The 27,552-nt window shown below is 47.1% G+C and overlaps 1 protein-coding gene across 1 annotated transcript; it reads left to right on the top strand.

The window, feature by feature from the left end:
- On the top strand, nt 1–24,647 carry LOC134434419 (A-kinase anchor protein 8-like; the record flags this gene model as incomplete). The annotated part of the gene is made up of 12 exons (XM_063183074.1): nt 1–216; nt 2,896–2,939; nt 3,562–4,074; nt 7,578–7,695; nt 9,171–9,217; nt 9,839–9,897; nt 10,613–10,699; nt 13,563–13,704; nt 15,912–16,017; nt 20,172–20,302; nt 21,931–22,026; nt 22,792–24,647. Coding segments are annotated over 12 exons (2,228 nt in total), but the record flags the coding sequence as incomplete, so codon positions are not given.
- Nucleotides 24,648–27,552: the final 2,905 nt, after the last annotated feature.

The raw sequence follows: 27,552 nt of genomic DNA, 5'->3' as shown, positions 1-27,552 counted from the left end.
GGTACGAGGGCTATGGCTACGGCTACGGCTTCGGCCCCGAGCCCTCCGGGGGCTTCGGCTTCGCAGGAGCCGCCGGCAATTCCTGGGATTTGGGCAATTCCCAACCCGACGGCAACGCCGAGGGCGGCGACGGCCCCGGGAAAGCGCGGCAGGAACCGGGGAGCGCCGGGATGCACCCCGAGAGCGAGGGGCTGCCGGGACGGGGATATGGGGAAGGTGAGAATGGGAATATGGGAATGGAATTGGGAAATATGGGATTGGGAATATGGGATTGGGAATGGGGGAACCGGGATGCACCCCGAGAGCGAGGGGCTGCCGGGACGGGGATATGGGGAAAGGTGAGAATGGATTGGGAATGTGGGATTGGGAATATGGGATTGGGAATGTGGGATTGGGAATGGGGGAACCGGGATGCACCCTGAGAGCGAGGGGCTGCCGGGACGGGGGTACGGGGAAAGGTGAGAGTGGGATTGGGAATGTGGGATGGGGAATATGGGATTGGGAATATGGGATTGGGATTGGGATTGGGAATATGGGATTGGGAATATGGGATTGGGATTGGGAATGGGGGAACCGGGGAGCGCCGGGATGCACCCCGAGAGCGAGGGGCTGCCGGGACGGGGATACGGGGAAAGGTGAGAATGGGATTGGGATTGAGATGGGAATATGGGATTGGGAATATGGGATTGGGAATGGGATTGGGAATGGGGGAACCGGGATGGGGCTACGGGGAAAGGTGAGAATGGGATTGGATTGGGAATATGGGAATGGGAAAGGTGAGAATGGGATTGGGAATACAGGATTGGGAATACGGGATTGGGAATACGGGATTGGGAATATGGGAATGGGGGATTTGGGGTCGGGAATGGGAGAACCGGGATGCACCCCGAGAGCGAGGGGCTGCCGGGACGGGGGTACGGGGAAAGGTGAGAGTGGGATTGGGAATATGGGAATGGAATTGGGATTGGGAATATGGGATTGGGATTGGGAATATGGGAATATGGGATTGGGGGAACCGGGATGCACCCCGAGAGCGAGGGGCTGCCGGGACGGGCTACGGGGAAAGGTGAGAATGGGAATTTGGGAATGTGGGAATGGGAATGGGGGAACCGGGATGCACCCCGAGAGCGAGGGGCTGCCGGGACGGGGGTACGGGGAAAGGTGAGAATGGGATTGGGAATGTGGGATTGGGAATATGGGATTGGGATTGGGATTGGGAATGGGATTGGGAATGGGGGAACCGGGATGCACCCCGAGAGCAAGGGGCTGCCAGGACGGGGATACGGGGAAAGGTGAGAGTGGGATTGGGAATGTGGGAATGGAATTGGGATTGGGAATATGGGATTGGGGAATGGGAGAACTGGGATGCACCCCGAGAGCGAGGGGCTGCCGGGACGGGGATACGGGAAAGGTGAGAATGGGAATTTGGGATATGGGATTGGGAATATGGGATTGGGAATATGGATTGGGAATGGGAGAACTGGGATGCACCCCGAGAGCGAGGGGCTGCCGGGACGGGCTACGGGGAAAGGTGAGAATGGGATTGGGAATGTGGGATTGGGAATGGGGGAACCGGGATGCACCCCGAGAGCGAGGGGCTGCCGGGACGGGGCTACGGGGAAAGGTGAGAATGGGAATTTGGGAATGTGGGATTGGAAATGTGGGATTGGGATTGGGAATATGGGATTGGGATTGGGAATATGGGAGTATGGGATTGGGGGAACCGGGATGCACCCCGAGAGCGAGGGGCTGCCGGGACGGGGGTACGGGAAAGGTGAGAGTGGGAATTTGGGAATGTGGGATTGGGAATATGGGATTGGGAATGGGGGAACCGGGGAGCGCCGGGATGCACCCCGAGAGCGAGGGGGCTGCCGGGACGGGGCTACGGGGAAAGGTGAGAATGGGATTGGGAATGTGGGATGGGAATGGGGGAACCGGGATGCACCCCGAGAGCGAGGGGCTGCCGGGACGGGGGTACGGGGAAAGGTGAGAATGGGAATTTGGGAATATGGGATTGGGAATGTGGGATTGGGATTGGGAATATGGGATTGGGATTGGGAATATGGGAGTATGGGATTGGGGGAACCGGGATGCACCCCCGAGAGCGAGGGGCTGCCGGGACGGGGGTACGGGGAAAGGTGAGAATGGGAATTTGGGAATATGGGAATATGGGATTGGGGGGAACCGGGATGCACCCCGAGAGCGAGGGGCTGCCGGGACGGGGATACGGGGAAAGGTGAGAATGGGATTGGGAATGTGGGATTGGGAATATGGGATTGGGATTGGGAATGGGATTGGGATTGGGAATGGGGCTGCCGGGATGGGGCTACGGGGAAAGGTGAGAATGGGATTGGGAATATGGGAATGGGAAAGGTGAGAATGGGATTGGGATTGGGAATATGGGAATGGGAAAGGTGAGAATGGGATTGGGAATACGGGATTGGGAATATGGGAATGGGGGATTTGGGGTTGGGAATGGGGGGGAACCGGGATGCACCCCGAGAGCGAGGGGCTGCCGGGACGGGGGTACGGGGAAAGGTGAGAATGGGAATTTGGAATGTGGGATTGGGAATATGGGATTGGGAATATGGGAATGGGATTGGGAATATGGGAATATGGGATTGGGATTGGGAATATGGGATTGGGGGAACCGGGATGCACCCCGAGAGCGAGGGGCTGCTGGGACGGGGCTACGGGGAAAGGTGAGAATGGGATTGGGAATATGGGATTGGGAATATGGGATTGGGATTGGGGAAACCGGGATGCACCCCGAGAGCGAGGGGCTGCCGGGACGGGGCTACGGGGAAAGGTGAGAATGGGAATATGGGAATATGGGAATGGAATTGGGATTGGGAATATGGGATTGGGAATGGGGGAACCGGGATGCACCCCAAGAGCGAGGGGCTGCCGGGACGGGGATATGGGGCCGCCCCAGAAAGGTGAGAATGGGATTGGGAGATTTGGGGTTGGGAATATGGGAATGGGAGATTTGGGATTGGGAATATGGGACTGGGGGAACCGGGAGCGCTGGGATGCACCCCGAGAGCGAGGGGCTGCCGGGACGGGGGCTACGGGGAAAGGTGAGAATGGGATTGGGAATATGGGATTGGGAATATGGGATTGGGGTTGGGAATATGGGATTGGGGGAACCGGGGAGCGCCGGGATGCACCCCGAGAGTGAGAGGCTGCCGGGACGGGGATATGGGGCCAACCTGGAAAAGGTGAGAATGGGATTGGGAATATGGGATTGGGAATATGGGATTGGGAATGGGGATGGGGGAACAGAGATGGGAATGTGGGAATGGGGATTGGGAATGGGGGAACAGGATGGGAAATGGGAACGTGGGATGGGAATGGGATTGGATGAATGGCAGTAGGAACGGGAATGGGAGCAGGAATGAGGAGCAGAAGGTGCTCCCAAACACCCAGGCCCCATTTCTTTGGAATAAAGGGAATCCCAACCCCTCAGACCCTTTTTCTTGGAAATCCCCAACCCTTGGAACCATTTCTTTGGGAATTCCCAAAACTCTCCCACCGCAGAATTCCCCATTTCCCCCTCAGGTACGATCCCTACGAATCCTACGGCGACTCCGCGTGAGCGAGCACCGGGATCTGTACCGGGCCTCCTTCGACTACCCCGGCGATTACCACAGCGATTACCCCGGGGATTACCACAACGATTACCACAACGATTACCCTAATGATTACCCTAATGATTACCCTAACGATTACCCCGATTATCGCAATGATTATCCCAACGATTATCCAAACGATTATCCCGGCGATTTCCCCGCCGAACCCGAGCCGGACTCCGCCGATTTCTACGGCCGCCCCCGGGATCCTCCTCAATTCCAGGGCAAATTCCGGGACGCTTTCGGCTCCCGGGGGGTTTGGGGGTGCCGGGAACGGGGCGGATTCTCGGGGTTCCTCCCCCGGGGGGGCTGGGCCGAGCCCCGGGGCCCCGCCCGCCGCCCGCTGCCCTCGCTGTTCCCGCCCCCGCCGGGCACCGGGGGCACCGCCCGCGGCACCAAGAGGCTCCGCAGGGCCTGGAGGCTCTGGGACGGCGACTGCCGGGTGAGTCCGGGCGGCTTCCGGGGCTTGGGCACCGTGCCCGTCCTTTTCCGTGGTGTTTTGTCGTTTTTTACGTGATTTTCCCATGATTTTCCATGGTTTTCCCTGGTTTTCCATGGTTTTCCCCATGATTTCCCATGATTTTCCATGGTTTTCCCATGATTTTCCAGGGTTTTCCCATGATTTCCCGTGGTTTTCCGTAATTATTTCATGATTTGTTGTGGTTTTTCCCATGGTTTTCCATTATTTCCATGAGTTCTCCATGGTTGTTGTCATTTTTTACGTGATTTTCCCATGATTTTCCATGGTTTCCCATGGTTTTCCATGATTTTCCCATGATTTTCCCATGGTTTTCCATGGTTTTCCCGTGGTTTTCCGTAATTACTTCATGGATTTGTTGTGGTTTTTCCCATGGTTTTCCATTATTTCCATGAGTTCTCCATGGTTGTTTGTCATTTTTTACGTGATTTTCCCATGATTTTCCATGATTTTCCCATGATTTTCCATGGTTTTCCATGGTTTTTCCATGATTTTCCATGGTTTTCCATAATTATTTCATGGATTTGTTGTGGTTTTTCCCATGGTTTTCCATTATTTCCATGAGTTCTCCATGGTTGTTTGTCATTTTTTACGTGATTTTCCCATGATTTTCCATGATTTTCCATGGTTTTCCATGGTTTTCCCATGGTTTTCCCATGGTTTCCCATGGTTTCCATGGTTTTCCCATGATTTTCCATGATTTTCCATGGTTTTTCCATGGTTTTCCATAATTACTTTGTGGATTTGTTGTGGTTTTCCCATGGTTTTCCATTATTTCCATGAGTTCTCCATGGTTGTTTGTCATTTTTTACGTGATTTTCCCATGATTTTCCATGGTTTTCCGTGGTTTCCCATGATTTTCCCATGGTTTTCCCATGATTTCCCGTGGTTTTCCGTAATTACTTCATGGATTTGTTGTGGTTTTTCCCATGGTTTTCCATTATTTCCATGAGTTCTCCATGGTTGTTTGTCATTTTTTACGTGATTTTCCCATGATTTTCCATGATTTTCCATGGTTTTCCATATTTTCCATGATTTTCCATGGTTTTCCCATGATTTTCCCATGGTTTTCCCGTGGTTTTCCATAATTACTTCATGGATTTGTTGTGGTTTTTCCCATGGTTTTCCATTATTTCCATGAGTTCTCCATGGTTGTTTGTCATTTTTTACGTGATTTTCCCATGGTTTTCCATGGTTTCCCATGCTTTTCCATGATTTTCCCATGGTTTTCCCATGATTTCCCGTGGTTTTCCGTAATTACTTCATGGATTTGTTGTGGTTTTTCCCATGGTTTTCCATTATTTCCATGAGTTCTCCATGGTTGTTTGTCATTTTTTACGTGATTTCCCCATGATTTTCCATGATTTTCCCATGTTTTCCCATGGTTTTCCCGTGGTTTTCCATAATTATTTCATGGATTTGTTGTGGTTTTTCCCATGGTTTTCCATTATTTCCATGAGTTCTCCATGGTTGTTTGTAATTTTTTACGTGATTTTCCCATGATTTTCCATGATTTTCCATGGTTTTCCATGGTTTTCCATGGTTTCCCATGGTTTTCCCATGGTTTTCCCATGGTTTTCCCGTGGTTTTCCATAATTATTTCATGGATTTGTTGTGGTTTTTCCCATGGTTTTCCATTATTTCCATGAGTTCTCCATGGTTGTTTGTCATTTTCCATGATTTTCCATGATTTTCCATGGTTTTCCATGGTTTCCCATGGTTTTCCATGATTTTCCATGATTTTCCATGGTTTTTCCATGGTTTTCCATAATTACTTCATGGATTTGTTGTGGTTTTTCCCATGGTTTTCCATTATTTCCATGAGTTCTCCAGGTTGTTTGTCATTTTTTTACGTGATTTTCCCATGATTTTCCATGGTTTTCCATGGTTTTCCATGTTTCCCATGATTTTCCCATGGTTTTCCCATGGTTTTCCCGTGGTTTTCCATAATTATTTCATGGATTTGTTGTGTTTTTCCCATGGTTTTCCATTATTTCCATGAGTTCTCCATGGTTGTTTGTCATTTTTTACGTGATTTTCCATGGTTTTCCATGGTTTCCCATGGTTTTCCCATGATTTCCCGTGGTTTTCCATAATTACTTCGTGGATTTGTTGTGGTTTTTCCCATGGTTTTCCATTATTTCCATGAGTTCTCCATGGTTGTTTGTCATTTTTTACGTGATTTCCCCATGATTTTCCATGATTTTCCATGGTTTTCCATGTTTTCCATGATTTTCCCATGGTTTTCCCATGGTTTTCCCGTGGTTTTCCATAATTATTTCGTGGATTTGTTGTGGTTTTTCCCATGGTTTTCCATTATTTCCATGAGTTCTCCATGGTTGTTTGTCATTTTTACGTGATTTTCCCATGATTTTCCATGTTTTCCATGATTTTCCCATGCTTTTCCCATGATTTTCCATGGTTTTCCCATGATTTTCCCATGATTTTCCCATGATTTCCCCATGATTTTCCATGGTTTTCCCATGGTTTTCCCGTGGTTTTCCGTAATTATTTCATGGATTTGTTGTGGTTTTTCCCATGGTTTTTCCATGGTTTCCCATGAAATTATCTTGGTTTGCTCTTTCCTTTCTTTCCTCATTCTTTCCTCAAATTTCCCTCAAATTTTCCTCATTTTTTTCTCAATTTTCCCTCCAATCTCCCCCTCTTTTCCTCATTTTTTCCTCATTTTTTCCTCTTTTTTTCCTCGTTTTTGCCTCGTTCTTTCCTCATTTTTTCCTCATTTTTTCCTCAAATTTTTCTCAATTTTTCCTCTCAATTTTCCCCCATTTTCCCCCAAGTTCTCCCCATTTTTCCTCAATTTGCCCCCCAATCTCCCCCCTCTTTTCCTCATTTTTTCCTCATTTTTTCTCTTTTTTTCCTCGTTTTTGTCTCGTTCTTTCCTCATTTTTTCCTCATTTTTTCCTCAAATTTTTCTCAAATTTTTCCTCTCAATTTTCCCCCATTTTCCCCCAAGTTCTCCCCATTTTTCCTCAATTTGCCCCCCAATCTCCCCCCTCTTTTCCTCATTTTTTCCTCATTTTTTCCTCTTTTTTTCCTCGTTTTTGCCTCGTTCTTTCCTCATTTTTTCCTCATTTTTCCTCAAATTTTTCTCAATTTTTTCTCTCCATTCTCCCCATTTTCCCCCCAATTTCTCCTCATTTTTCCTTATTTGCCCCCCAATCTCCCCCATTTTTTTCTCATTTTTTTCTCATTCTTTCCTCATTTTTCCTCATTTTTCCTCATTTTTCCTCATTTTTCCTCATTCTTTCCTCATTCTTTCCTCATTCTTTCCTCATTCTTTCCTCATTCTTTTCTCAAAATTTTCTCAATTTTCCCTCAAATTTTCCTCAAATTTTCCTCATTCTTTCCTCAAATTTTCCTCAATTTTTTCTCCATTTTTTCCTCTCAATTTTGCCCAATTTCCCCGTTTTTCCCCCCATTTCTCACCCATTTCTCCCCTTTTTCAGCCCCAACGGAAGCGTCCCCGCCGGGACCCCGCGGGGCGGCGCCGGCAGCCGGGCGGGCGGACAGACGGGCGGACAGACGGGCGGACGGACGGATCCGACAACTCCAGCTCCGACAACGGTCAGGGGGGAAAAAATCCTCATTTCTGGGGGGAGGAATTCTGGATTTCAGCTAAAAAATCCCCAAAATTCCCAATTTTTGGGGATGAATTTTGGATTTCCAGTTAAAATTCCCAGGATTGATCCCAAATTTTCAATTTTTTGGGGCTGAATTTCCATTAAAAATTCCAGGATTGATCCCAAATTCCCAATTTTTGGGCTGAATTCCACTTTAAAATCCCAGATTTACCTCAAATCCCCAATTTTGGGGCTAAACTCCTGCTAAAAAATCCAGGATTTATCTCAAATTCCCAATTTCTGGGATGAATTTTGGATTTCCAGTTAAAATTCCCAGGATGTATCCCAAATTTTCAATTTTTTGGGGCTGAATTTCCATTAAAAAATTCCAGGATTGATCCCAAATTCCCAAATTTTGGGCCTGAACTCCACTTTAAAATCCCAGGATTTATCCCAAATTCCCAATTTTTGGGGTTAAATTCCACTTAAAAATCCCAGAATTGATCCCAAATTCCAATTTTTGGGATGAATTTTGGATTTCCAGCTCAGAAAATTCTGGGACTGATCCCAAATTTTCAATTTTGGGGGCAGAATCTTGGAATTCCAGTTAAAAATCCTGGGATTGATCCCAAATTCCCAATTTAAGGGGAGGAATTCCAGTTAAAATTCCTGGGATTTATCACAAAATCCTGTTTTATGGGGAGGAATTCTGGAATTCCAGCTAAAAAAAATCCCCAAAATTCCCAATTTTTGGGGATGAATTTTGGATTTCCAGCTCAAAATCCTGGGAATCCTGGAATTGGAGCTCAAAAGTTCCAGGATTTATCCAAAATTCCTCGAGTTTGGAATGAAATTCCAGTTTAAAAATCCTGGATTTATCCCAAATTCCCAAATTTTGGGGCTAAATCCTGGGATTTCAGTTCAAAAAATCCCAGGATTGTTCCCAAATTCCCAATTTCTGAGGATGAATTTTGGATTTCCAGTTAAAATTCCCAGGATTGATCCCAAATTTTCAATTTTTTGGGGCTGAATTTCCATTAAAAAATTCCAGGATTGATCCCAAATTCCCAATTTTTGGGCTGAATTCCACTTTAAATCCCAGATTTACCTCAAATCCCCAATTTTGGGGCTAAACTCCTGCTAAAAAATCCCAGGATTTATCTCAAATTCCCAATTTCTGGGGGATGAATTTTGGATTTCCAGTTAAATTCCCAGGATTTATCCCAAATTTTCAATTTTTGGGGCTGAATTTCCATTAAAAAATCCCAGGATTTATCCCAAATTCCCAATTTTTGGGTTAAATTCCTGTTTAAAATCCCAGATTTCCCCCAAATTCCCAGGTTTTGGGATGAATTTTGGATTTCCAGCTCAGAAAATTCTGGGATTTATCCCAAATTTTCAGTTTTGGGGCTGAATTTCCATTAAAAAATCCCAGGATTTGTCCCAAATTCCCAAATTTTGGATTTTTGTTCTTTGCAGAGGAAGGCACGGAAGGAGAATCTGGAGAAAAGGAAGAATCCCGAGGGGTGAGCGGAGAAAAATCCGGGAATTTTGGGAATTTTAGGAATTTCCAAAGAATTTTGGGTGGGGAGAGGGAAATTCTGGGATTTTTTGGGATTTCAGGGAGGGAAATTTGGATTTTGGGATTCTGGAAGAGAAATTTTGGGATTTCAGAGAGGAAAATTCTGGAATTTTGGGATTTCTGGAAGAGAAATTTTGGGATTTTGGGATTTCTGGAAGGGAAGTTTGGGATTTTTGGGATTTCAGGGAAGGGAATTTTGGATTTTTGGGATTTTGGGAAGGGAAATTTGGAATTTTTGGGATTTCAGGAAGGAAAATTTTGGGATTTTTTGGGATTTCTGGAAGGCAGATTTGGGATTTCTGGGATCTCAGAGAGGGAAATTCTGGAATTTTGGGATCTGGAGGGGAAATTTTGGGTTTCAGGAAGGGAAATTGTGGAATTTTGGGATCTCAGGGAGGGAAATTTGGGATTTTTGGGATTTCTGGAAGAGGAATTTTGGGATTTTGGGATTTCAGGGAGGAAAATTCTGGAATTTTGGGATCTCAGGGAGGGAAATGTTGGAATTTAGGGATCTGGGAAAAGAAAATGGTGGGATTTGGAAATTGGTGAATTTTTGGTTTTTCAGGAAGGGGAGGATGAAGAGGGAAGAGATTCTGAGAAAGGTGAGTTGGGAATTCCAGGGGAAATTCCAGAGAAAATTCCAGGGGAAATTCAGCAGAAATTCCAGAAATTCCTGGAGATTTTCCAGAAATTCCTGGAGATTTTCCAGGGATTTGAGGGGAGGGGAAAAGGAAAATCCAGGGGAATTTTGGGAATCTGGGGAGGAAAATTCAGAGAATTTTGGGAATTTTTTGGAGGAAAATTCAGAGAATTGTGGGAATTTGGGATCAGGGGAGGATTCTGGGCTGATTTCCTGGGATTTTGAGTTGGATTTCCTGGGAATTTTGGGCTGATTTCCTTGGGTTGGATTTCCTTGGTTTTTGGGCTGATTTCTTTGGAATTTAGGGTTGGAATTCCTGGGAATTTGGGCTGATTTCTTGGGAATTTGGGTTGGATTTCTTGGGATTTTGAATTTTCTTGGATTTTGGGCTGAATTTTTTGGGATTTTGGTTTGGATTCCTGGGATTTTGGGCTGATTTCTTTGGGTTGGATTTCCTTGGAATTTGGGGCTGGATTTCCTGGGATTTGGGCTGAATCCTGGACATTCCCACTTTAAGAACCTCCCATTTTGTGCTGATTCCCTGGAATTTTGCCCTCGATTCCTTTGCAATTTCGGCCGGATTTTCTTGGAATTTTGTGGTAATTCTTGTGAATTTTGCTCTGATTCCCTGTGAAACTCCCAAAATTCCCATTTTTTCCATTTTTCCAGGGGCCCTGAGCAATCTGAGGAGAATTCTGGGATTTCCCAGCTGAGGCCGAGGCTCCCGGCCGGAGGAAATCCCAGGAGCGGCAGGAAGAAGCGGCACCGGGACAGGATGGTCGAGAGGTGAAAAATCCTCCAAAATTCCCTTTTTTTTTGGAATTTTTTCCCATTTTTTAATTTTTCCCTCATTTTTTAGAGATTCCCCCCCTTTACAGGGAATATTTCTGGTTTTTTAGGGACTTTCCCCTCCTTTTTTTAGGAAATATTTCACCTTTTAAAGGGATTTTTTCCTTTTTTTTAAGGGATTTTTTTGCATTTTTTTTGGAATATTTCACCTTTTTCATTGATTTCTCCCATTTTTATGGAATTTTCCCATTTTTAGGCATTTTTTTTTCACTTTTTAGGGGATTTTTCCCCTTTTTGGGAATATTTACTCTTTTTAGGGAATACTTCCGGTTTTTTAGGGATTTTTTTCCCCTTTTTGTTGGGATTTTTCCACTTTTTAGGGAATATTTTCCCTTTTTTTTGGGAATATTTTCCTATTTTTAGAGATTTCCTTCATATTTTAGAGATCCCCCCCTTTATAGGGAATATTTCTGGTTTTTTAGGGACTTTCCCCTCCTTTTTTAGGGAATATTTCACCTTTTAAAGGGATTTTTTCCTTTTTTTTAAGGGATTTTTTTGCATTTTTTTAGGGAATATTTCACCTTTTCATTGATTTCTCCCATTTTTATGGAATTTTCCCATTTTTAGGCATTTTTTCACTTCTTAGGGATTTTTCCCCTTTTTGGGAATATTTACTCTTTTTAGGGAACACTTCCGGTTTTTTAGGGATTTTTTTTCCCTTTTTGTTGGGATTTTTCCACTTTTTAGGGAATATTTTCCCTTTCTTTTGGGAATATTTTCCCATTTTTTAATTTTTCCCTCATTTTTTAGAGTTCCCCCCCTTTATAGGGAATATTTCTGGTTTTTTAGGGACTTTCCCCTCCTTTTTTAGGGAATATTTCACCTTTTTAAAGGGATTTTTTCCTTTTTTTAAGGATTTTTTTGCATTTTTTTAGGGAATATTTCACCTTTTTCATTGATTTTTCCCTTGTTTATGGAATTTTCCCATTTCTTAGGGATTTTTTTTTCCTTTTTTAGGCATTTTTTTCACTTCTTAGGGGATTTTTCCCCTTTTGGGAATATTTACTCTTTTTAGGGAATACTTCCGGTTTTTTAGGGATTTTTTTCCCGTTTTGTTGGGATTTTTCCACTTTTTAGGAATATTTCCCCTTTTTTTGGGAATATTTCCTATTTTTAGAGATTTTCCTCATTTTTTAGAGATTCCCCCCCTTTATAGGGAATATTCCTGGTTTTTTAGGGACTTTCCTCTCCTTTTTTAGGGAATATTTCACCTTTTAAAGGGATTTTTTTCCTTTTTTTAAGGGATTTTTTTTGCACTTTTTTAGGGAATATTTCACCTTTTTCATTGATTTCTCCCATTTTTATGGAATTTTCCCATTTTTAGGCAGTTTTTTTCACTTTTTAGGGGATTTTTTCCCTTTTTGGAATATTTACTCTTTTTAGGAATACTTCCGGTTTTTTAGGGATTTTTTTTCCCTTTTTGTTGGATTTTTCCACTTTTTAGGGAATATTTCCCCTTTTTTTGGGAATATTTTCCTATTTTTAGAGATTTTCCTCATTTTTTAGAGATTCCTCCCCTTTATAGGGAATATTCCTGGTTTTTTAGGGACTTTCCCCTCCTTTTTTAGGGAATATTTCACCTTTTAAAGGGATTTTTTCCTTTTTTTAAGGGATTTTTTTGCACTTTTTTTGGAAATATTTCTGCTTTTTAGGGACTTTCTCCCATTTTTTGGGAATTTTTTCCCTTTTTTAGAGATTTTCCTTGTTTCTTAGGGATTTCTTCCTTGTTTAGGGAATTTTTCTGATTTTTTAGGGATTTTTTTCCCTTTTTAATGGAATTTCCCATTATTTTTCCCCATTACTCTTCCCCCTTCCCGTTTTTCTCTTCCCATTTTTCCCATTTTCCCGGTTTTTTTCCCCATAATTTTTTTCATTTTCCCCGTTATTTTGTCCCATAATTTTCCCTAATTTTCCCCATAATTTTCCCCAATTTTTTCCCTTTATTTTCCCCAATTTTCCCGATTTTCCCCATTATTTTTCCCATAATTTCCCCCCATTTTCCCCATTACTTTCCCCAAATTTCCCATTATTTTCCTCAATTTTTCCCCATTATTTTCCCCATAATTTCCCCCAATTTCCCCCAATTTTTCCCCATAATTTCCCCATAATTTCCCCATAATTTCCCCCAATTTTTCCCCATTACTTTCCCCCATATTCCCCCATAATTTTCCCCATTATTTTCCCCATAATTTCCCCCAATTTCCCCCAATTTCCCCCAATTTTCCCCATAATTTCCCCATAATTTCCCCATAATTTCCCCCAATTTTTCCCCATACTTTCCCCCATATTCCCCCATTATTTTCCCCAATTTTCCCCATATTTTCCCCATAATTTCCCCCAATTTTCCCCATATTTTCCCCAATTTTTCCCCATAATTTCCCCATAATTTCCCCCTATTTTCCCCATAATTTTCCCCATAATTTCCCCCAATTTTCCCCATAATTTCCCCCGATTTTCCCCATAATTTCCCCATAATTTCCCCATAATTTTCCCCTTATTTTCCCCATTATTTTCCCCAATTTTCCCCATAATTTCCCCATAATTTCCCCATAATTTCCCCCGATTTTCCCCATAATTTCCCCATAATTTCTCCATAATTTTCCCCATAATTTCCCCATAATTTTCCCCGATTTTTCCCCATAATTTCCCCCGATTTTTCCCCATAATTTCCCCAAATTTCCCCATAATTTCCCCCGATTTTTCCCCATAATTTTCCCCAATTTTTCCCAGTTTTCCCCATATTTTCCCCATTATTTTTCCCCATAATTCCCCCCTAATTCCCCGTTTCCCGTTTTTGCAGGATCCAGTTCGTTTGCTCTCTCTGCAAGTTCCGGACGTTCTTTGAGGACGAGATCCGGCAGCACCTGGAGAGCAAATTCCACCGGGAGCATTTCCAGTTCGTGGGGAGCCGGCTGCCGGGCCAGACGGCGCAGTTCCTGCAGGTGCCTTCAGCCTCATCCTCTTCATCCTCCTCCTCATCTTCCTCCTCTTCCTCTTCTGCTCTTCCTCCTCTTCTTCCTCTGCTCTTCCTCCTTTCCCTCCTTTCCCTCTCCCAATTTCCCATTTCCAGTTCGTGGGGAGCTGGCTCCTGGCCCAGACAGCGCAGTTCCTGCAGGTGCCTTCAGCCTCAGCTTCCTCCTCCTCACCTTCCTCCTCCTCACCTTCCTCCTCCTCATCTTCCTCCTCTTCCTCCTGTTCCGGCTTTCCCTCCTTTCCCTCTCCCCATTTCCCATTTCCAGTTCGTGGGGAGCCGCCTGCCCTCCCAGACAGCGCAGTTCCTGCAGGTGCTTCGGCCTCATCCTCTTCCTCATCTTCCTCCTCTTCCTCCTCTTCTTCCTCTGCTCTTCCTTTTCTTTTCATTTCCCTCTTCTTCCTCTCCTTCTCCTGCTTTCCCTGATTCCCCATTTCCCATTTCCAGTTCGTGGGGAGCCGCCTGCCGGCCCAGACAGCGCAGTTCCTGCAGGTGCCTTCAGCCTCACCTTCCTCATCTTCATCCTCTTCATCCTCCTCTTCCTCATCTTCCTCCTCCTCCTCCTCATCTTCCTCATCATCCTCTTCTTCCTCTTCTTCCTCCTCTTCCTCTCCTTTTCCTGCCTTTCCTTTTCCGGCTTTCCCTGATTTCCCATTTCCAGTTTGTGGGGAGCCACCTGCCTGCCCAGACCGCCCAGTTCCTGCAGGTGCTTCAGCCTCACCTTCCTCCTCTTCATCCTCCTCCTCGTCTTCCTCCTCTTCTTCCTCTGCTCTTCCTCCGATCTCTCCTTTTCCTGTTCCTTTCCCTCCTTTCCCTCTCCCCATTTCCCATTTCCAGTTCGTGGGGAGCCGCCTGCCCCCCCAGACCGCCCAGTTCCTGCAGGTGCCTTCAGCCTCATCCTCTTCCTCCTCCTCTTCATCCTCCTCCTCATCTTCCTCCTCTTCTTCCTCTGCTCTTCCTCCTTTCCCTCCTTTCCCTCTCCCCATTTCCCATTTCCAGTTCGTGGGGAGCCGCCTGCCCCCCCAGACCGCCCAGTTCCTGCAGGTGCCTTCAGCCTCATGCTCTTCATCCTCCTCTTCCTCATCTTCCTCCTCTTCCTCCTCATCTTCCTCCTCTTCCTCTCCTTCCTCTGCTCTTCCTCCTTTCCCTGCTTTTCCTTTCCCTGATTTCCCATTTCCCATTTCCAGTTCGTGGGGAGCCGCCTGCCCCCCCAGACAGCGCAGTTCCTGCAGATGCTTCGGCCTCATCCTCTTCTTCCTCCTCCTCTTCCTCCTCCTCCTCTTCTTCCTCCTCTTCTTCCTCCTCTTCCTCTCCTTTTCCTGCTTTCCCTGATTTCCCTCTCCCCATTTCCAGTTTGTGGGGAGCACAAACCCGTGGGTTTTTGGGATAATTCCTGGGCATTTTTGGGAGGATGATCCCAGGGAATTCCCAGGGATTTTTGGGATAATTCCTGGGGATTTTTGGGATGCTGATCCTGGGGAATTCCCAGGGATTTTTGGGATAATTCCTGGGGATTTTTGGGATGCTGATCCCAGGGAATTCCCGTGGGTTTTTGGGACAATTCCCATGGTTTTTTGGGATGCTGATCCCAGGGAATTCCTCTGAATTTTTGGGATGATCCCAGGGATTTTTGGGATGCTGATCCCAGGGAATTCCCAGGGATTTTTGGGATGCTGATCACGGGGAATTCCCATGGAATTTTGGGACAATTCCCATGAGTTTTTGGGATGCTGATCCCATGGAATTCCCATGGAATTTTGGGATGATCCCAGGGATTTTTGGGATGATGATCCCAGGGAATTCCCAGGGATTTTTGGGATGATCCCAGGGAATTCCCATGGAATTTTGGGATAATTCCCATGAGTTTTTGGGATGCTGATCCCATGGAATTCCCATGGAATTTTGGGATGATCCCAGGGATTTTTGGGATGCTGATCCCAGGGAATTCCCAGGGATTTTTGGGATGATCCCAGGGAATTCCCATGGAATTTTGGGACAATTCCCATGAGTTTTTGGGATGCTGATCCCAGGGAATTCCCATGGAATTTTGGGATGATCCCAGGGATTTTTGGGATAATTCCCGGGGATTTTTGGGATACTGATCCCATGGAATTCCCGTGGATTTTTGGGATAATTCCCGGGGGTTTTTGGGATGCTGATCCCACGGAATTCCCCCAGGAGTACGTGGCCAACAAGACGCGGAAGACGGAGGAGCGGCGCCGCGGGATCCGGGACATCAACGCCGTGATCCAACAGATCCACAGGGAGCAGGACCTCACCCAGGGTACCCCAAAAATACCCCAAAAACATCCTAAAAATATCCTAAAATATCCCCCCAAAATACCCCAGAAATATCCCCAAAATACCCCAAAAATACCTCAAAAATATCCCAAAAATATCCCCAAAAATATCCCCAAAAATACCCCAAAAATATCCCAAAAAATCCCCAAAAATGCACCAAAAATATCCCCCAAAATATCCCAAAAATATCCCAAAAATATCCCCATAAATATCCCAAAAATACCTCAAAATATCCCAAAAATACCCAAAAATATCCCCAAAAATATCCCAAAAATACCTCCAAAATACCTCAAAAATATCCCAAAAATACCCCAAAAATACATCAAAAATATCCCCAAAAATATCCCTAAAAATATCCCCTAAAATATCCTAAAAATATCCCAAAATATCCCCAAAATACCCCAAAAATACCTCAAAAATATTCCCAAAAATATCCCCGAAAGTATCCCCCAAAATATCCCAAAAATGTCCCAAAAATACCTCAAAAATATCCCAAGAATACCCCAAAAATATCCCAAAAATATCCCAAAATCCTGGGAATGGGATTTGGGGGATTCCCTGCAGGATTTGGGGAATTCCCTGGGAATGGGATTGGGGAATTCCCTGGGAATGGGATTTAGGGGATTCCCTGGGAATGGAATTTGGGGATTTCCCTGCAGGATTTGGGGGATTTCCTGGTAATGGGGCAAGGGGGGATCCCCGGGAAGGGAAGGGCTGGGAACCCCAGCAATGGCTCTGGGATGTCCTTGAGGGTTTGGCCATTGCCCATCCCAATCCCTGTCCCCGATCCCTGACCCCATTCCCTGATCCCAATCCCTGATCCCAATCCCTGATCCCAATCCCCGATCCCAATCCCCGATCCCAATCCCTGATCCCGATCCCTGATCCCAATCCCAGATCCCAATCCCTGTCTCAGATCCCTGATCCCAGTCCCTGATCCCAATCCCTGTTTTCCTTAGGTGGGCCTGGAACTCTGGGGATCCCAGTCCCTGTGATCCCAATCCCACATCCCAGATCCCAATCCCAGATCCCAATCTCAGATCCCAATCTCAGATCCCAGTCCCAGATCCCAATCCCAGATCCCAATCCCTGATCCCATTCCCTGATCCCATTTTCCAGAGCTGGGCCTTGGGCACTGGGGATCCCTTAGGGGTTTATCTGATCCCAATCCCTGATCCCAATCCCTGATCCTGATCCCAATCCCATTCCTGATCCCAATCCCTGATCCCAGTCCCTGATCCCAGTCCCTGATCCCAATCCCTGATCCTGATCCCAATCCCTGATCCCAGTCCCTGATCCCAATCCCTGATCCCAGTCCCTGATCCCAATCCCATTCCTGATCCCAATCCTTGATCCCAGTCCCTGATCCCAGTCCCTGATCCCAATCCCATTCCTGATCCCAGTCCCTGATCCTGATCCCAGTCCCTGATCCCAGTCCCTGATCCCAGTCCCTGATCCCAGTCCCTGATCCCAATCCCATTCCTGATCCCAGTCCCTGATCCTGATCCCAGTCCCTGATCCCAATCCCATTCCTGATCCCAATCCCTGTTTTCCAGAGGTGAGCCTGGAGCTCTGGGGATCCCAGTCCCTCATCCCTGATACCGTTCCCAGATCTCAGTCCCAAATCCCATTCCCTGATCCCATTTTTTGATCCCATTTTTCCAGAGCTGGGCCTGAGGCACTGGGGATCCCTTAGGAGTTTATCTGACCCCATTCCCAAATCCCAAATCCCAGTCCCTGATCCCAATCCCTGGTTTCCAGAGGTGGGCCTGGAGCCCTGGTGATCCCAATCCCAGATCCCTGATCCCAATCCCATTTTTCCAGAGGTGGCCCTGGAGCACCTAGGGCTTTATCTGGCCCCATTCCCAATCCAAGATCTCATTCCCCATTCCCTGATCCCAATCCCAGATCCCAGTCCCAGATCCCAATCCCGTTCCTTATCCCAATCCCATTTTTCCAGATGTGGGCCCGGAGCTCCTCTGGGGATCCCAAACCCAGATCCCAAATCCCATTCCCTGATCCCTGATCCCAATCCCTGATCCCATTCCCAGATCCCTGATCCCTTTTGATCCCATTTCCTGTTCCCCAGATCTGGGCCTGGAGCCCTGGAGATCCCAAATCCCATTCCCTGATCCCTTTTGATCCCATTTTCTGTTTCCCAGATCTGGGCCTGGAGCCCTGGGGATCCCAGATCCCAATCCCTGATCCCATTCCCTGATCCCATTCCGAGATCCCTGATCCCAATTTCTGATCCCATTTTCTGTTCCCCAGATCTGGGCCTGGACCCCTGGGGATCCCAAATCCCATTCCCAGATCCCTGATCCCAATTTCTGATCCCGTTTTTTGATGCCTTTTTTCCCAGATCTGGGCCTGGAGCACTGGGGATCCCAAATCCCAGATCCCTGATCCCATTCCCTGATCCCAATCCCTGATTCCATTCCCAGATCCCTGATCCCAATCCTTGATCCCTGATCCCAATCCCAAATCCCATTCCCAGATCCCTGATCCCAATTTCTGATCCCATTTTCTGTTCCCCAGATCTGGGCCTGGAGCACTGGGGATCCCAAATCCCATTCCCAGATCCCTGATCCCAATCCCTCATCCCATTCCCAGATGTCTGATCCCATTCCTGGATCCCTGATCCCAATTTCTGATCCCATTTTTTGATGCCTTTTTTCCCAGATCTGGGCCTGGAGCACTGGGGATCCCAGATCCCATTCCCTGATCCCAGATCCCATTATCTGATCCCTGATCCCATTCCCAGATCCCAATTTCTGATCCCATTTTTTGATCCCTTTTTTCCCAGATCTGGCCCTGGAGCCCTGGGGATCCCAAATCCCATTCCCAGATCCCTGATCCCAATTTCTGATCCCATTTTTTGATCCCTTTTTTTCCCAGATCTGGGCCTGGAGCCCTGGGGATCCCTTGGGGGGTTTATCTGATCCCATTCCCTGATCCCTGATCCCAATTCCTGATCCCATTCCCTGATCCCATCCCCAGATCCCTGATCCCAAATCTGATCCCATTTTTTGATCCCTTTTTTCTCAGATCTGGGCCTGGAGCCCTGGGGATCCCAAATCCCATTCCCTGATCCCAATCCCTGATCCCATTGTTCCAGAGTTGGACCTGGGGCACTGGGGATCCCTTAGGGGTTTATCTGATCCCATTCCCAGATCCCTGATCCCAATTCCTGATCCCATTTTCTGTTCCCCAGATCTGGGCCTGGAGCCCTGGGGATCCCAAATCCCATCCCCAGATCCCTGATCCCAATTTCTGATCCCATTTTCTGTTTCCCAGATCTGGCCCTGGAGCCCTGGGGATCCCAGATCCCATTCCCTGATCCCAGATCCCATTATCTGATCCCGTTTTTTGATCCCTTTTTTCCCAGATCTGGGCCTGGAGCACTGGGGATCCCTTGGGGGGTTTATCTGATCCCATTCCCTGATCCCTGATCCCAATTCTGATCCCTTTTTTCCCAGATCTGGGCCTGGAGCACTGGGGATCCCAAATCTCATTCCCTGATCCCATTCCCTGATCCCAATTTCTGATCCCATTTTTTGATCCCTTTTTTCCCAGATCTGGGCCTGGAGCCCTGGGGATCCCTTAGGGGTTTATCTGATCCCATTCCCTGATCCCTGATCAGGGAATCCCAATTCCTGATCCCATCCCCAGATCCCTGATCCCAATTTCTGATCCCAATTCCTGATCCCATTTTCTCTTTCCCAGACCTGGGCCTGGAGCACTGGGGATCCCAGATCCCATTCCCAGATCCCTGATCCCAATTTCTGATCCCGTTTTTTGATCTCTTTTTCCCAGACCTGGGCCTGGAGCACTGGAGATCCCTGATCCCATTCCCTGATCCCATTCCCAGATCCCTGATCCCAATTTCTGATCCCAATTCCTGATCCCATTTTCTCTTTCCCAGACCTGGGCCTGGAGCACTGGGGATCCCTGATCCCATTCCCAGAACCCTCATCCCAATTCCTGATCCCGTTTTTTGATCTCTTTTTCCCAGACCTGGGCCTGGAGCACTGGAGATCCCTGATCCCATTCCCTGAGCCCATTCCCTGATCCCATTCCCAGATCCCTGATCCCAATTCCTGATCCCAATTCCTGATCCCATTTTCTCTTTCCCAGACCTGGGCCTGGAGCACTTTGTGCGCAAGGTGGAGGCCGCTCACTGCTCTGCCTGCGACCTCCTGATCCCCATGCACTGGGGATCCATCCAGAGGCACCTGAGGTCCCCCGAGCACGGCCACAACCGCAGGGTGAGCCTGAAATGGATCCCTGAGATCCACTGGGATCCACAAAAATCCTGGGAATTTACACTGGGATCCATAAAAACCTGGGGATTCCCACTGGGGATCCATAAAAACCCTGGGAATGTGCACTGAGATCCACTGGGATCCATCCAGAGGCACCTGAGATCCCCCGAGCACGGCCACAGCTGCAGGGTGAGCCTGGGATCCACAAAAATCCTGGGAATTTATACTGGGATCCATCAAAATCCTGGGAATTTATACTGGGAGTTACACTGGGATCCATAAAATCCCTGGGGATTCCCACTGGGATCCATCCAGAGGCACCTGAGATCCCCCGAGCACGGCCACAACCGCAGGGTGAGCCCCCCATGATCCCTGGGATCCACAAAAATCCTGGGAATTTATACTGGGATCCATAAAAACCCTGGGGATTTATACTGGGATCCACCCTGAAATGTGGGAAATATGCTGGGATCCACTGGCATCCACCTGAAATGAGGGAATTCCTGAGGGGATCCATCTGAAATGTGGGAATTTATACTGGGATCCACCTGAAATGTGGGAATTTATACTGGGATCCACCTGAAATGTGGGAATTCCTGAGGGGATCCACCTGAAATGTGGGAAATATGCTGGGATCCACTGGGATCCACCTGAAATGTGGGAATTCCTGAGGGGATCCACCTGAAATGTGGGAATTTATACTGGGATCCACCCTGAAATGTGGGAAATATGCTGGGATCCACTGGCATCCACCTGAAATGAGGGAATTCCTGAGGGGATCCATCTGAAATGTGGGAATTTATACTGGGATCCACCTGAAATGTGGGAATTTATACTGGGATCCACCTGAAATGTGGGAATTCCTGAGGGGATCCACCTGAAATGTGGGAATTTGTACTGGGATCCACCCTGAAATGTGGGAATTTATACTGGGATCCACTCTGAAATGTGGGAATTTATACTGGGATCCACCTGAAATGTGGGAATTCATACTGGGATCCACTGGGATCCATCCAGCCCCTTTATTCCTGGGATTTTTTTGGGAATTTCCATGGATTTGCTCCCCAACCCCCTGGAATTCCCAGGAAAATCCCCTGGAAATTCCCTGATTTTCCACCCCCAGCCCCTTTTTCCCGGGGATTTTTTTGGGAATTTCCCCAGATTTTCTCCCCAAACCCCCGGGATTCTCTGGAATTCCCAGAATTCCCAAATTTCCCTGAGAATTCCCGAATTTCCCAGGAAAATCCCCTGGAATTCCCAGAATTCTCTGAAAAATCCCCGGAAATTCCCAGGAAAATCCCTTGGAAATTTCCCTGATTTTCCACCCCCAGCCCCTTTTTCCTGGGGTTTTTTTGGGAATTTCCCCGAATTTTCTCCCCAAACCCCCGGAATTCTCTGGAATTCCCTGAAATTCCCTGGAAAACCCTGTGGAATTCCCAGATTCCCAAAATTCCTGGAAAATCCCCTGGAATTCCCTGGAGAATCCCTTGGAAATTTCCCTGATTTTCCACCCCCAGCCCCTTTTTCCTTGGATTTTTTTGGGAATTTCCCCAGATTTTCTCCCCAAACCCCCGGGATTCTCTGGAATTCCCAGAATTCCCAGAATTCCATGAAAATTCCCAAATTTCCAGGCCATGCTGGAGCAATCCAAGCGAGCGTCGCTGGCGGTGGCGCGGAGCATCCTCAACAACAAACTCATCAGCAGCAAACTGCAGAGCTTCCTCAAGGTGGGAAAGTCGGGAATTTTGGGGAATTTTGGGAATTTTTTGGGAATTTTTGGGAATTCTGAGGGGTTTGGGACAATTTTGGGGGATTTTTTTGGGGAATTTTTAGGGGTTTTGAGGGAATTTTTTGGCAATTTTGGGGTGGTTTTTTGGGAATATTTTGAATTTTTGAGAGGCTTTCGGGAATTTTTGGGGGGAATTTTGGGAATTTTTTGGGAATTCTGAGGGGTTTGGGGGAGATTTTGGGGGTTTTTTTGGGCAATTTTTTGGGAGTTTCTGGGGAATATTTTGGATTTTTGAAGGGATTTTTGGGGTGTTTTTTAGGAATTTTCAGAAGATTTTGGGGGATTTTTGGGGTTTTGGGGATTTTTTGGGGAATTTTTGGGAATTCTGAGGGGTTTGGGGAAATTTTTTGGGAATTTTTGAGGGATTTGGGGGGGACTTGGTGTTTTCAGGGAGTATTTTGGATTTTTGAAGGAATTTTGGGGTGTTTTTGGGAATTTTCAGGAGATTTTTGGGGTTTTGGGGAATTTTTTGGGAATTTTTGGGAATTCTGAGGGGTTTGGGGCAATTTTGGGGGATTTTTTTAGAAATTTTTAGGGATTTTGGGTTTTTTTGGGGAATATTTTGCAGTTTTGTGGGTGTTTTTTTGGGAATATTCTCATTTTTTTTCTGGATTTGGGACAGTGCAGGGTGAAAATTCCTTAAAGGGAGGCTCAAAATGGGAAATTTTGTGATTTTTTGAGAATTTTTTCCCTTTTTTTCCAGGGGGAAAATCCCTTCACGGACGATCCCGAGGAAAAGGAGGAGCACGAGGAAGGAGCAGCAGAGGAAAATCCTGAAGAAAATCCCCAAAATCCTGAGGAAAATCCCCAAAATCCTGAAAATCCCACAGAAAAACATCCAAATCCTGAAAATTCCACAAAAAATCCCCAAAATCCTGAAGAAAATCCTGAAAATTCCACAGAAAATCCTGAAAATTCCACGAAAAACCCAAAAAATCCTGAGGAAAATCCGGAAAACTCCACAGAAAATCCCCAAAATCCTGAGGAAAATTCCACGGAAAATCCGGAAAATTCCACAGAAAATCCTGAAAATTCCACAGAAAATCCGGAGAATTCGACGGAAACCCCCCAAAATCCCGAAGAAAATCTGGAAAATTCTATGGAAAATGTTGAAAATTCTACGGAAAATCCCCCAAATTTTGAGGATTCTGCGGAAAATCGGGAAAATTTGAAAGAAAATCTGGAAAATTCTGGGAAAATTCTGGGAAATCCTGAGGAAAATCCTGAGGAAAACGAAAATTCCGAGGAAATTTCAGCAGCCAAAAAGCAGCAAAAGGGACCAGGGATGAACCCAGAGGGGGGAAAATCCCAAAATTCCCAAATTTCCCAAAATTCCCAAATTTCCCCAAGTTCTGGAAGCTTCCAGGAGTGAATCCTGCAGGGAAAAGGACCCGGAACGGCCCCAAATCCTGGAAATTCTGGGGATTCCTGGGAAAAAAATGGGAATTTTCTGGGGTTTTTGGGAATTCTTTTGGATTTTTTGGGAATTCTTGGGGAAAAAAAGGGAATTTTGTTGGGTTTTTTGGGAATTCTTGGGAAAAAATGGGGATTTTGTGGGATTTTCTGGGAAAAAATGGGAATTTCCTTGGATTTTTTGGAGAATTTCTGGGGGAAAAAAAGAATTTTCTGGGATTTTTTTGGGAATTCTTGGGAAAAATGGGAATTTTGTTGGGTTTTTGGGGAATTCTTGGGAAAAAATGGGAATTTTGTTGGGTTTTTTGGGAATTCTTGGGGAAAAAAAAGGGAATTTCGTTGGGGTTTTGGGAATTCCTTTGGATTTTCTGGGAATTCTTGGGAAAAAAAATGGGAATTTTGTCTGGGATTTGAGGGAATTTCTGAGTGGAATTTTGGGAAATTTCACCTGAATTTTTTGGGGAATTTCTGGCTGGAATTTTGGGAATTTCCAGTTGGAATTTTGGGCATTTCTGGGTGGATTTTTGGAATTTCCCAGTTGGGATTTGTGGGAATTTCCTGTTGGGTTTTGGGGAATTTCTGGGTGGATTTTTTGGGAATTTTCAGTTGGGATTTTGGGAATTTTCACCTGGATTTTATGGGAGTTCCCAGCTGAATTTTTGGGAATTTCCAGTTGGGATTTGGGGATGAATTTCTGGGTGGATTTTGGGGAATTTCCATTTGGATTTGTGGGAATTTCCACCTGAATTTTTGGGAATTTCCAGTTGGATTTGGGGATGAATTTCTGGGTGGATTTTGGGGAATTTCCAGTTGGGATTTGTGGGAATTTCCGGGTGAATTTTTGGGAATTTCAAGCTGTGATTGGGGACAATTCCCAGCTGGAATTTTGGGATTTTTCCCTCAGATTTGGGCATTTTTCCAGGTGTTCCAGGGCTGGAATTCCTCCCCCAGGATTTCCCGTGGCTGTGGTTCCCTTTTCCCGCTGTTTCCCTGCTGTTTTCCTGTCGTTTTTTCCCATTTTTCCCCATTTTCCCCATTTTTCCCTCTGTTTTTCCCTGCCCTGAGCGTTCGGTGCCGTTGTGTCCGTTGTGATTGGGAGGAAATTCCCGAATTTCTGTGGATTTTAAAGGACTCCAGCTCAGCTCATCCCAATTTCTCATCTTTGCAAAAGCCCCAAAACACAAAATTCACATTTTTTGGGGGTGGGGTTGGGATTTTCCTGCCCGGAATTGGGGAAATGTTGGAATTTGAGGGGGAATTTTGGGGGGGATTTGGGGTTTGGGATGGGGAAATTCCTTCAGGAATGGGAGAATTCCCATCAGGAATGGAAGAATTCCTTCTGGAATGGGGAAATTTTGCAAAAAATGGGGAAATTCCTTCAGGAATGGGAAAATTCCCATCAGGAATGGAAGAATTTCTTTTGGAATGGGGAAATTTCTGCCAGGATTGGGGAAATTTGTGCAAAAAATGGGGAAATTCCTTTTGGAATGGGGAAATTCCCATCAGAAAAAGGGAAAATTTCTTCAGAAATGGGAAATTTCCCTTCAGGAATTGGAAAAATCCTTTCTGGAATGGGGAAATTCTGTCAGGAATTGAAAAATTGCTTCAGGAATGGGGAAAATTTGCACCAGGAATGGGAAAATTCCTGCCTGGAATGGAGAAATTCCTTCAGGAATGTGGAAATTTGTGCCAAAAATGGGGAAATTCCCGTCAGAAATGGGGAAATTCCCATCAGAAATGGGAAAAATTGTCTGGAATGGGAGAAATTCCTTCAGGTTTTGGGAAATTCATGCCAAAAATGGGAAAATTCCCATCAGGAATGGGAAAATTCCCACCAGGGATGGGGAAATTCCCATCAGAAATGGGAAAATTCCCATCAGGAATGGAAGAATTTCTTCTGGAATGGGGAAATTTCTGCCAGGATTGGGGAAATTTGTGCAAAAAATGGGGAAATTCCTTTTGGAATGGGGAAATTCCCATCAGAAAAAGGGAAAATTTCTTCAGAAATGTGGAAATTCTTCTCAGGAAAGGGAAATTGTCCTTCAGGAATTGGAAAATTCCTTCCTGAAATGGGGAAATTTAACTCAGGAATGGGAAAGTTCCTTATGGAATGGGAAAGTTCCTTCAGGAAAAGGAAAATTCTCCTCAGGAAAAGGAAAAATTTTCCTTCAGGATGGGGAAAATTTCTTCAGGATTGGGAAAATTTGTGCAAAAAATGGGGAAATTCTTCTCAGGAAAGGGGAATTTCTGCCAGGAATTGGGGAAATTTTCTCAGGAAAGGGAAGAATTTCTTCAGGGTTGGGGAAATTCGTGCCAAAAATGGGAAAGGTATGAGGAAAAGGGATGGAAAAAAATAGAAACAAAGGAGGGAAAAGAGATGGGAAAATGATGGGAAAGGGAAAGGAAAGAATGGGGGGAAAATGGGAAAAAAAGGAATGGAAAAGGACCGGGGAGAAAGGAAAAAGGATGGAAAAATAATGGGGAAAAGGATTTGGGGACCCTGTGAGGGGATCTGGTGACATTTTGAGGGAATTTGGTGACACTTTGAGGGGATTTGGGGTCGCTGTGAGGGGATTTGGGGACGCTGTGAGGGGATTTGGGAATATTTTGAAGGAATTTGGTGACATTGTGAGGGGATTTGGGGACCCTGAGGTGATTTGGGAACATTTTGAGGGGATTTGGGGACCCTGAGGTGATTTGGGGACGTTGTGAGGGGGGTTGGTGACATTTTGAGGGGATTTGGGGATCCTGAGGTGATTTGGGAACATTTTGAGGGGATCTGGGGACCCTGAGGTGATTTGGGGACGTTGTGAGGGGGGTTGGTGACATTTTGAGGGGATTTGGGGACCCTGAGGTGATTTGGGAACATTTTGAGGGGATCTGCGGACCCTGAGATGATTTGGGGTCCGTGAGGGGATTTGGGGACGCTGTCACTGACGGGCTGGGGACACTCACTTTGAGGCACTGGGGACATTGTCACTGGGAGGGGCCGCTCCGGGGCCATTCGAGGCCTCTCCGGAGCCGTTTCAGGGCCTGGCCGGGGCCATCCCGGGTTCGTTTCGGGGCCGCTCCGCTCCCGGCCCCGGGGACTCCATGGCGGCCCCTCCTTCCCCTCACGGCCGGCGAGGGACGCGCCCCGCAGTGCTGTCCAATCAGAAGCCAGAACGTCCGTGATTGACAGGCCGTGCCCTCAGGGAGGAAGTGCCTCCACCAATCAAATCAAGGGCGGGAACCAGTCTGACCAATGGGAGCTGCGGGCGGGCCGCCCCTCGGAGGAGATCAACCAATCAGGAGTGCTGTGGGCGGAGCTAAGCGGGAGGGGGGCGGTGGTGCGCGTGCGCAAGCAGCTGAGGCGGGCGGCTGAAGCGGCGGCGGCGACGGGCGGAGGTGGCGGCGGTGCAGCCGGGATACGGCGGTAAGAGCCGGACAGGGCGGGCCCGCGGTGCTGCCGCTCTCTCGGGATGGCGGCGGCTCCTTCCCCTCGCTGCCTCAGCACCGGCTCCGTGACCGGCGGGTGCCGGGGGGGGCTCCGCAGCAGCCGGAAGCGCAGCCCTGCCTCCTATGAAGCGGCGGCGGCGCCGGGCGGAGGTGGCGGTGATGGAGCTGGGATACGGCGGTAGGAGCCGGGCAGGGCGTCCCCGCGGTGCTGCCGCTCTCTCGGGATGGCGGCGGCTCCTTCCCCTCGCTGCCTCAGCACCGGCTCGGTGACAGGCGGGTGCCGAGGGGAACTCCGCCGCAGCAGCGGAAGCGCAGCGCCCATTCCGAATTAGGTGGTGGCGCCAGTAATTGGCTGAGCGGCACGTCACTCACCGCTGGGATGGCGCTGATTGGCTGTTAGGGGTAAGGGGGGGGTCGTACCCTGGGGGGGTCGTGCCCTAGGGGGGCGGAAATGGCGCCAGGCCCGTTTCTGAAGGCGAAACAAAATGGCGGCCGCGGCCCCGCCGTCTGTGCCTCAGTTTCCCTCGTCCTGACCCGTCCCAACCGTGGCGGCACAGGAAGGGTGCCGTGTCCACTTCCTGGGGGTGCCCGTGGCCCCTCCTGAGGGGATCCC

This window comes from Melospiza melodia, unplaced genomic scaffold (genome assembly GCF_035770615.1).
Source record: "Melospiza melodia melodia isolate bMelMel2 unplaced genomic scaffold, bMelMel2.pri scaffold_354, whole genome shotgun sequence".
NCBI classification, from domain to species: Eukaryota; Metazoa; Chordata; class Aves; order Passeriformes; family Passerellidae; genus Melospiza; species Melospiza melodia.
The sequence above is the reverse complement of the archived record's forward strand: the minus strand, read 5'-3'. Positions and strand labels throughout refer to the sequence as shown.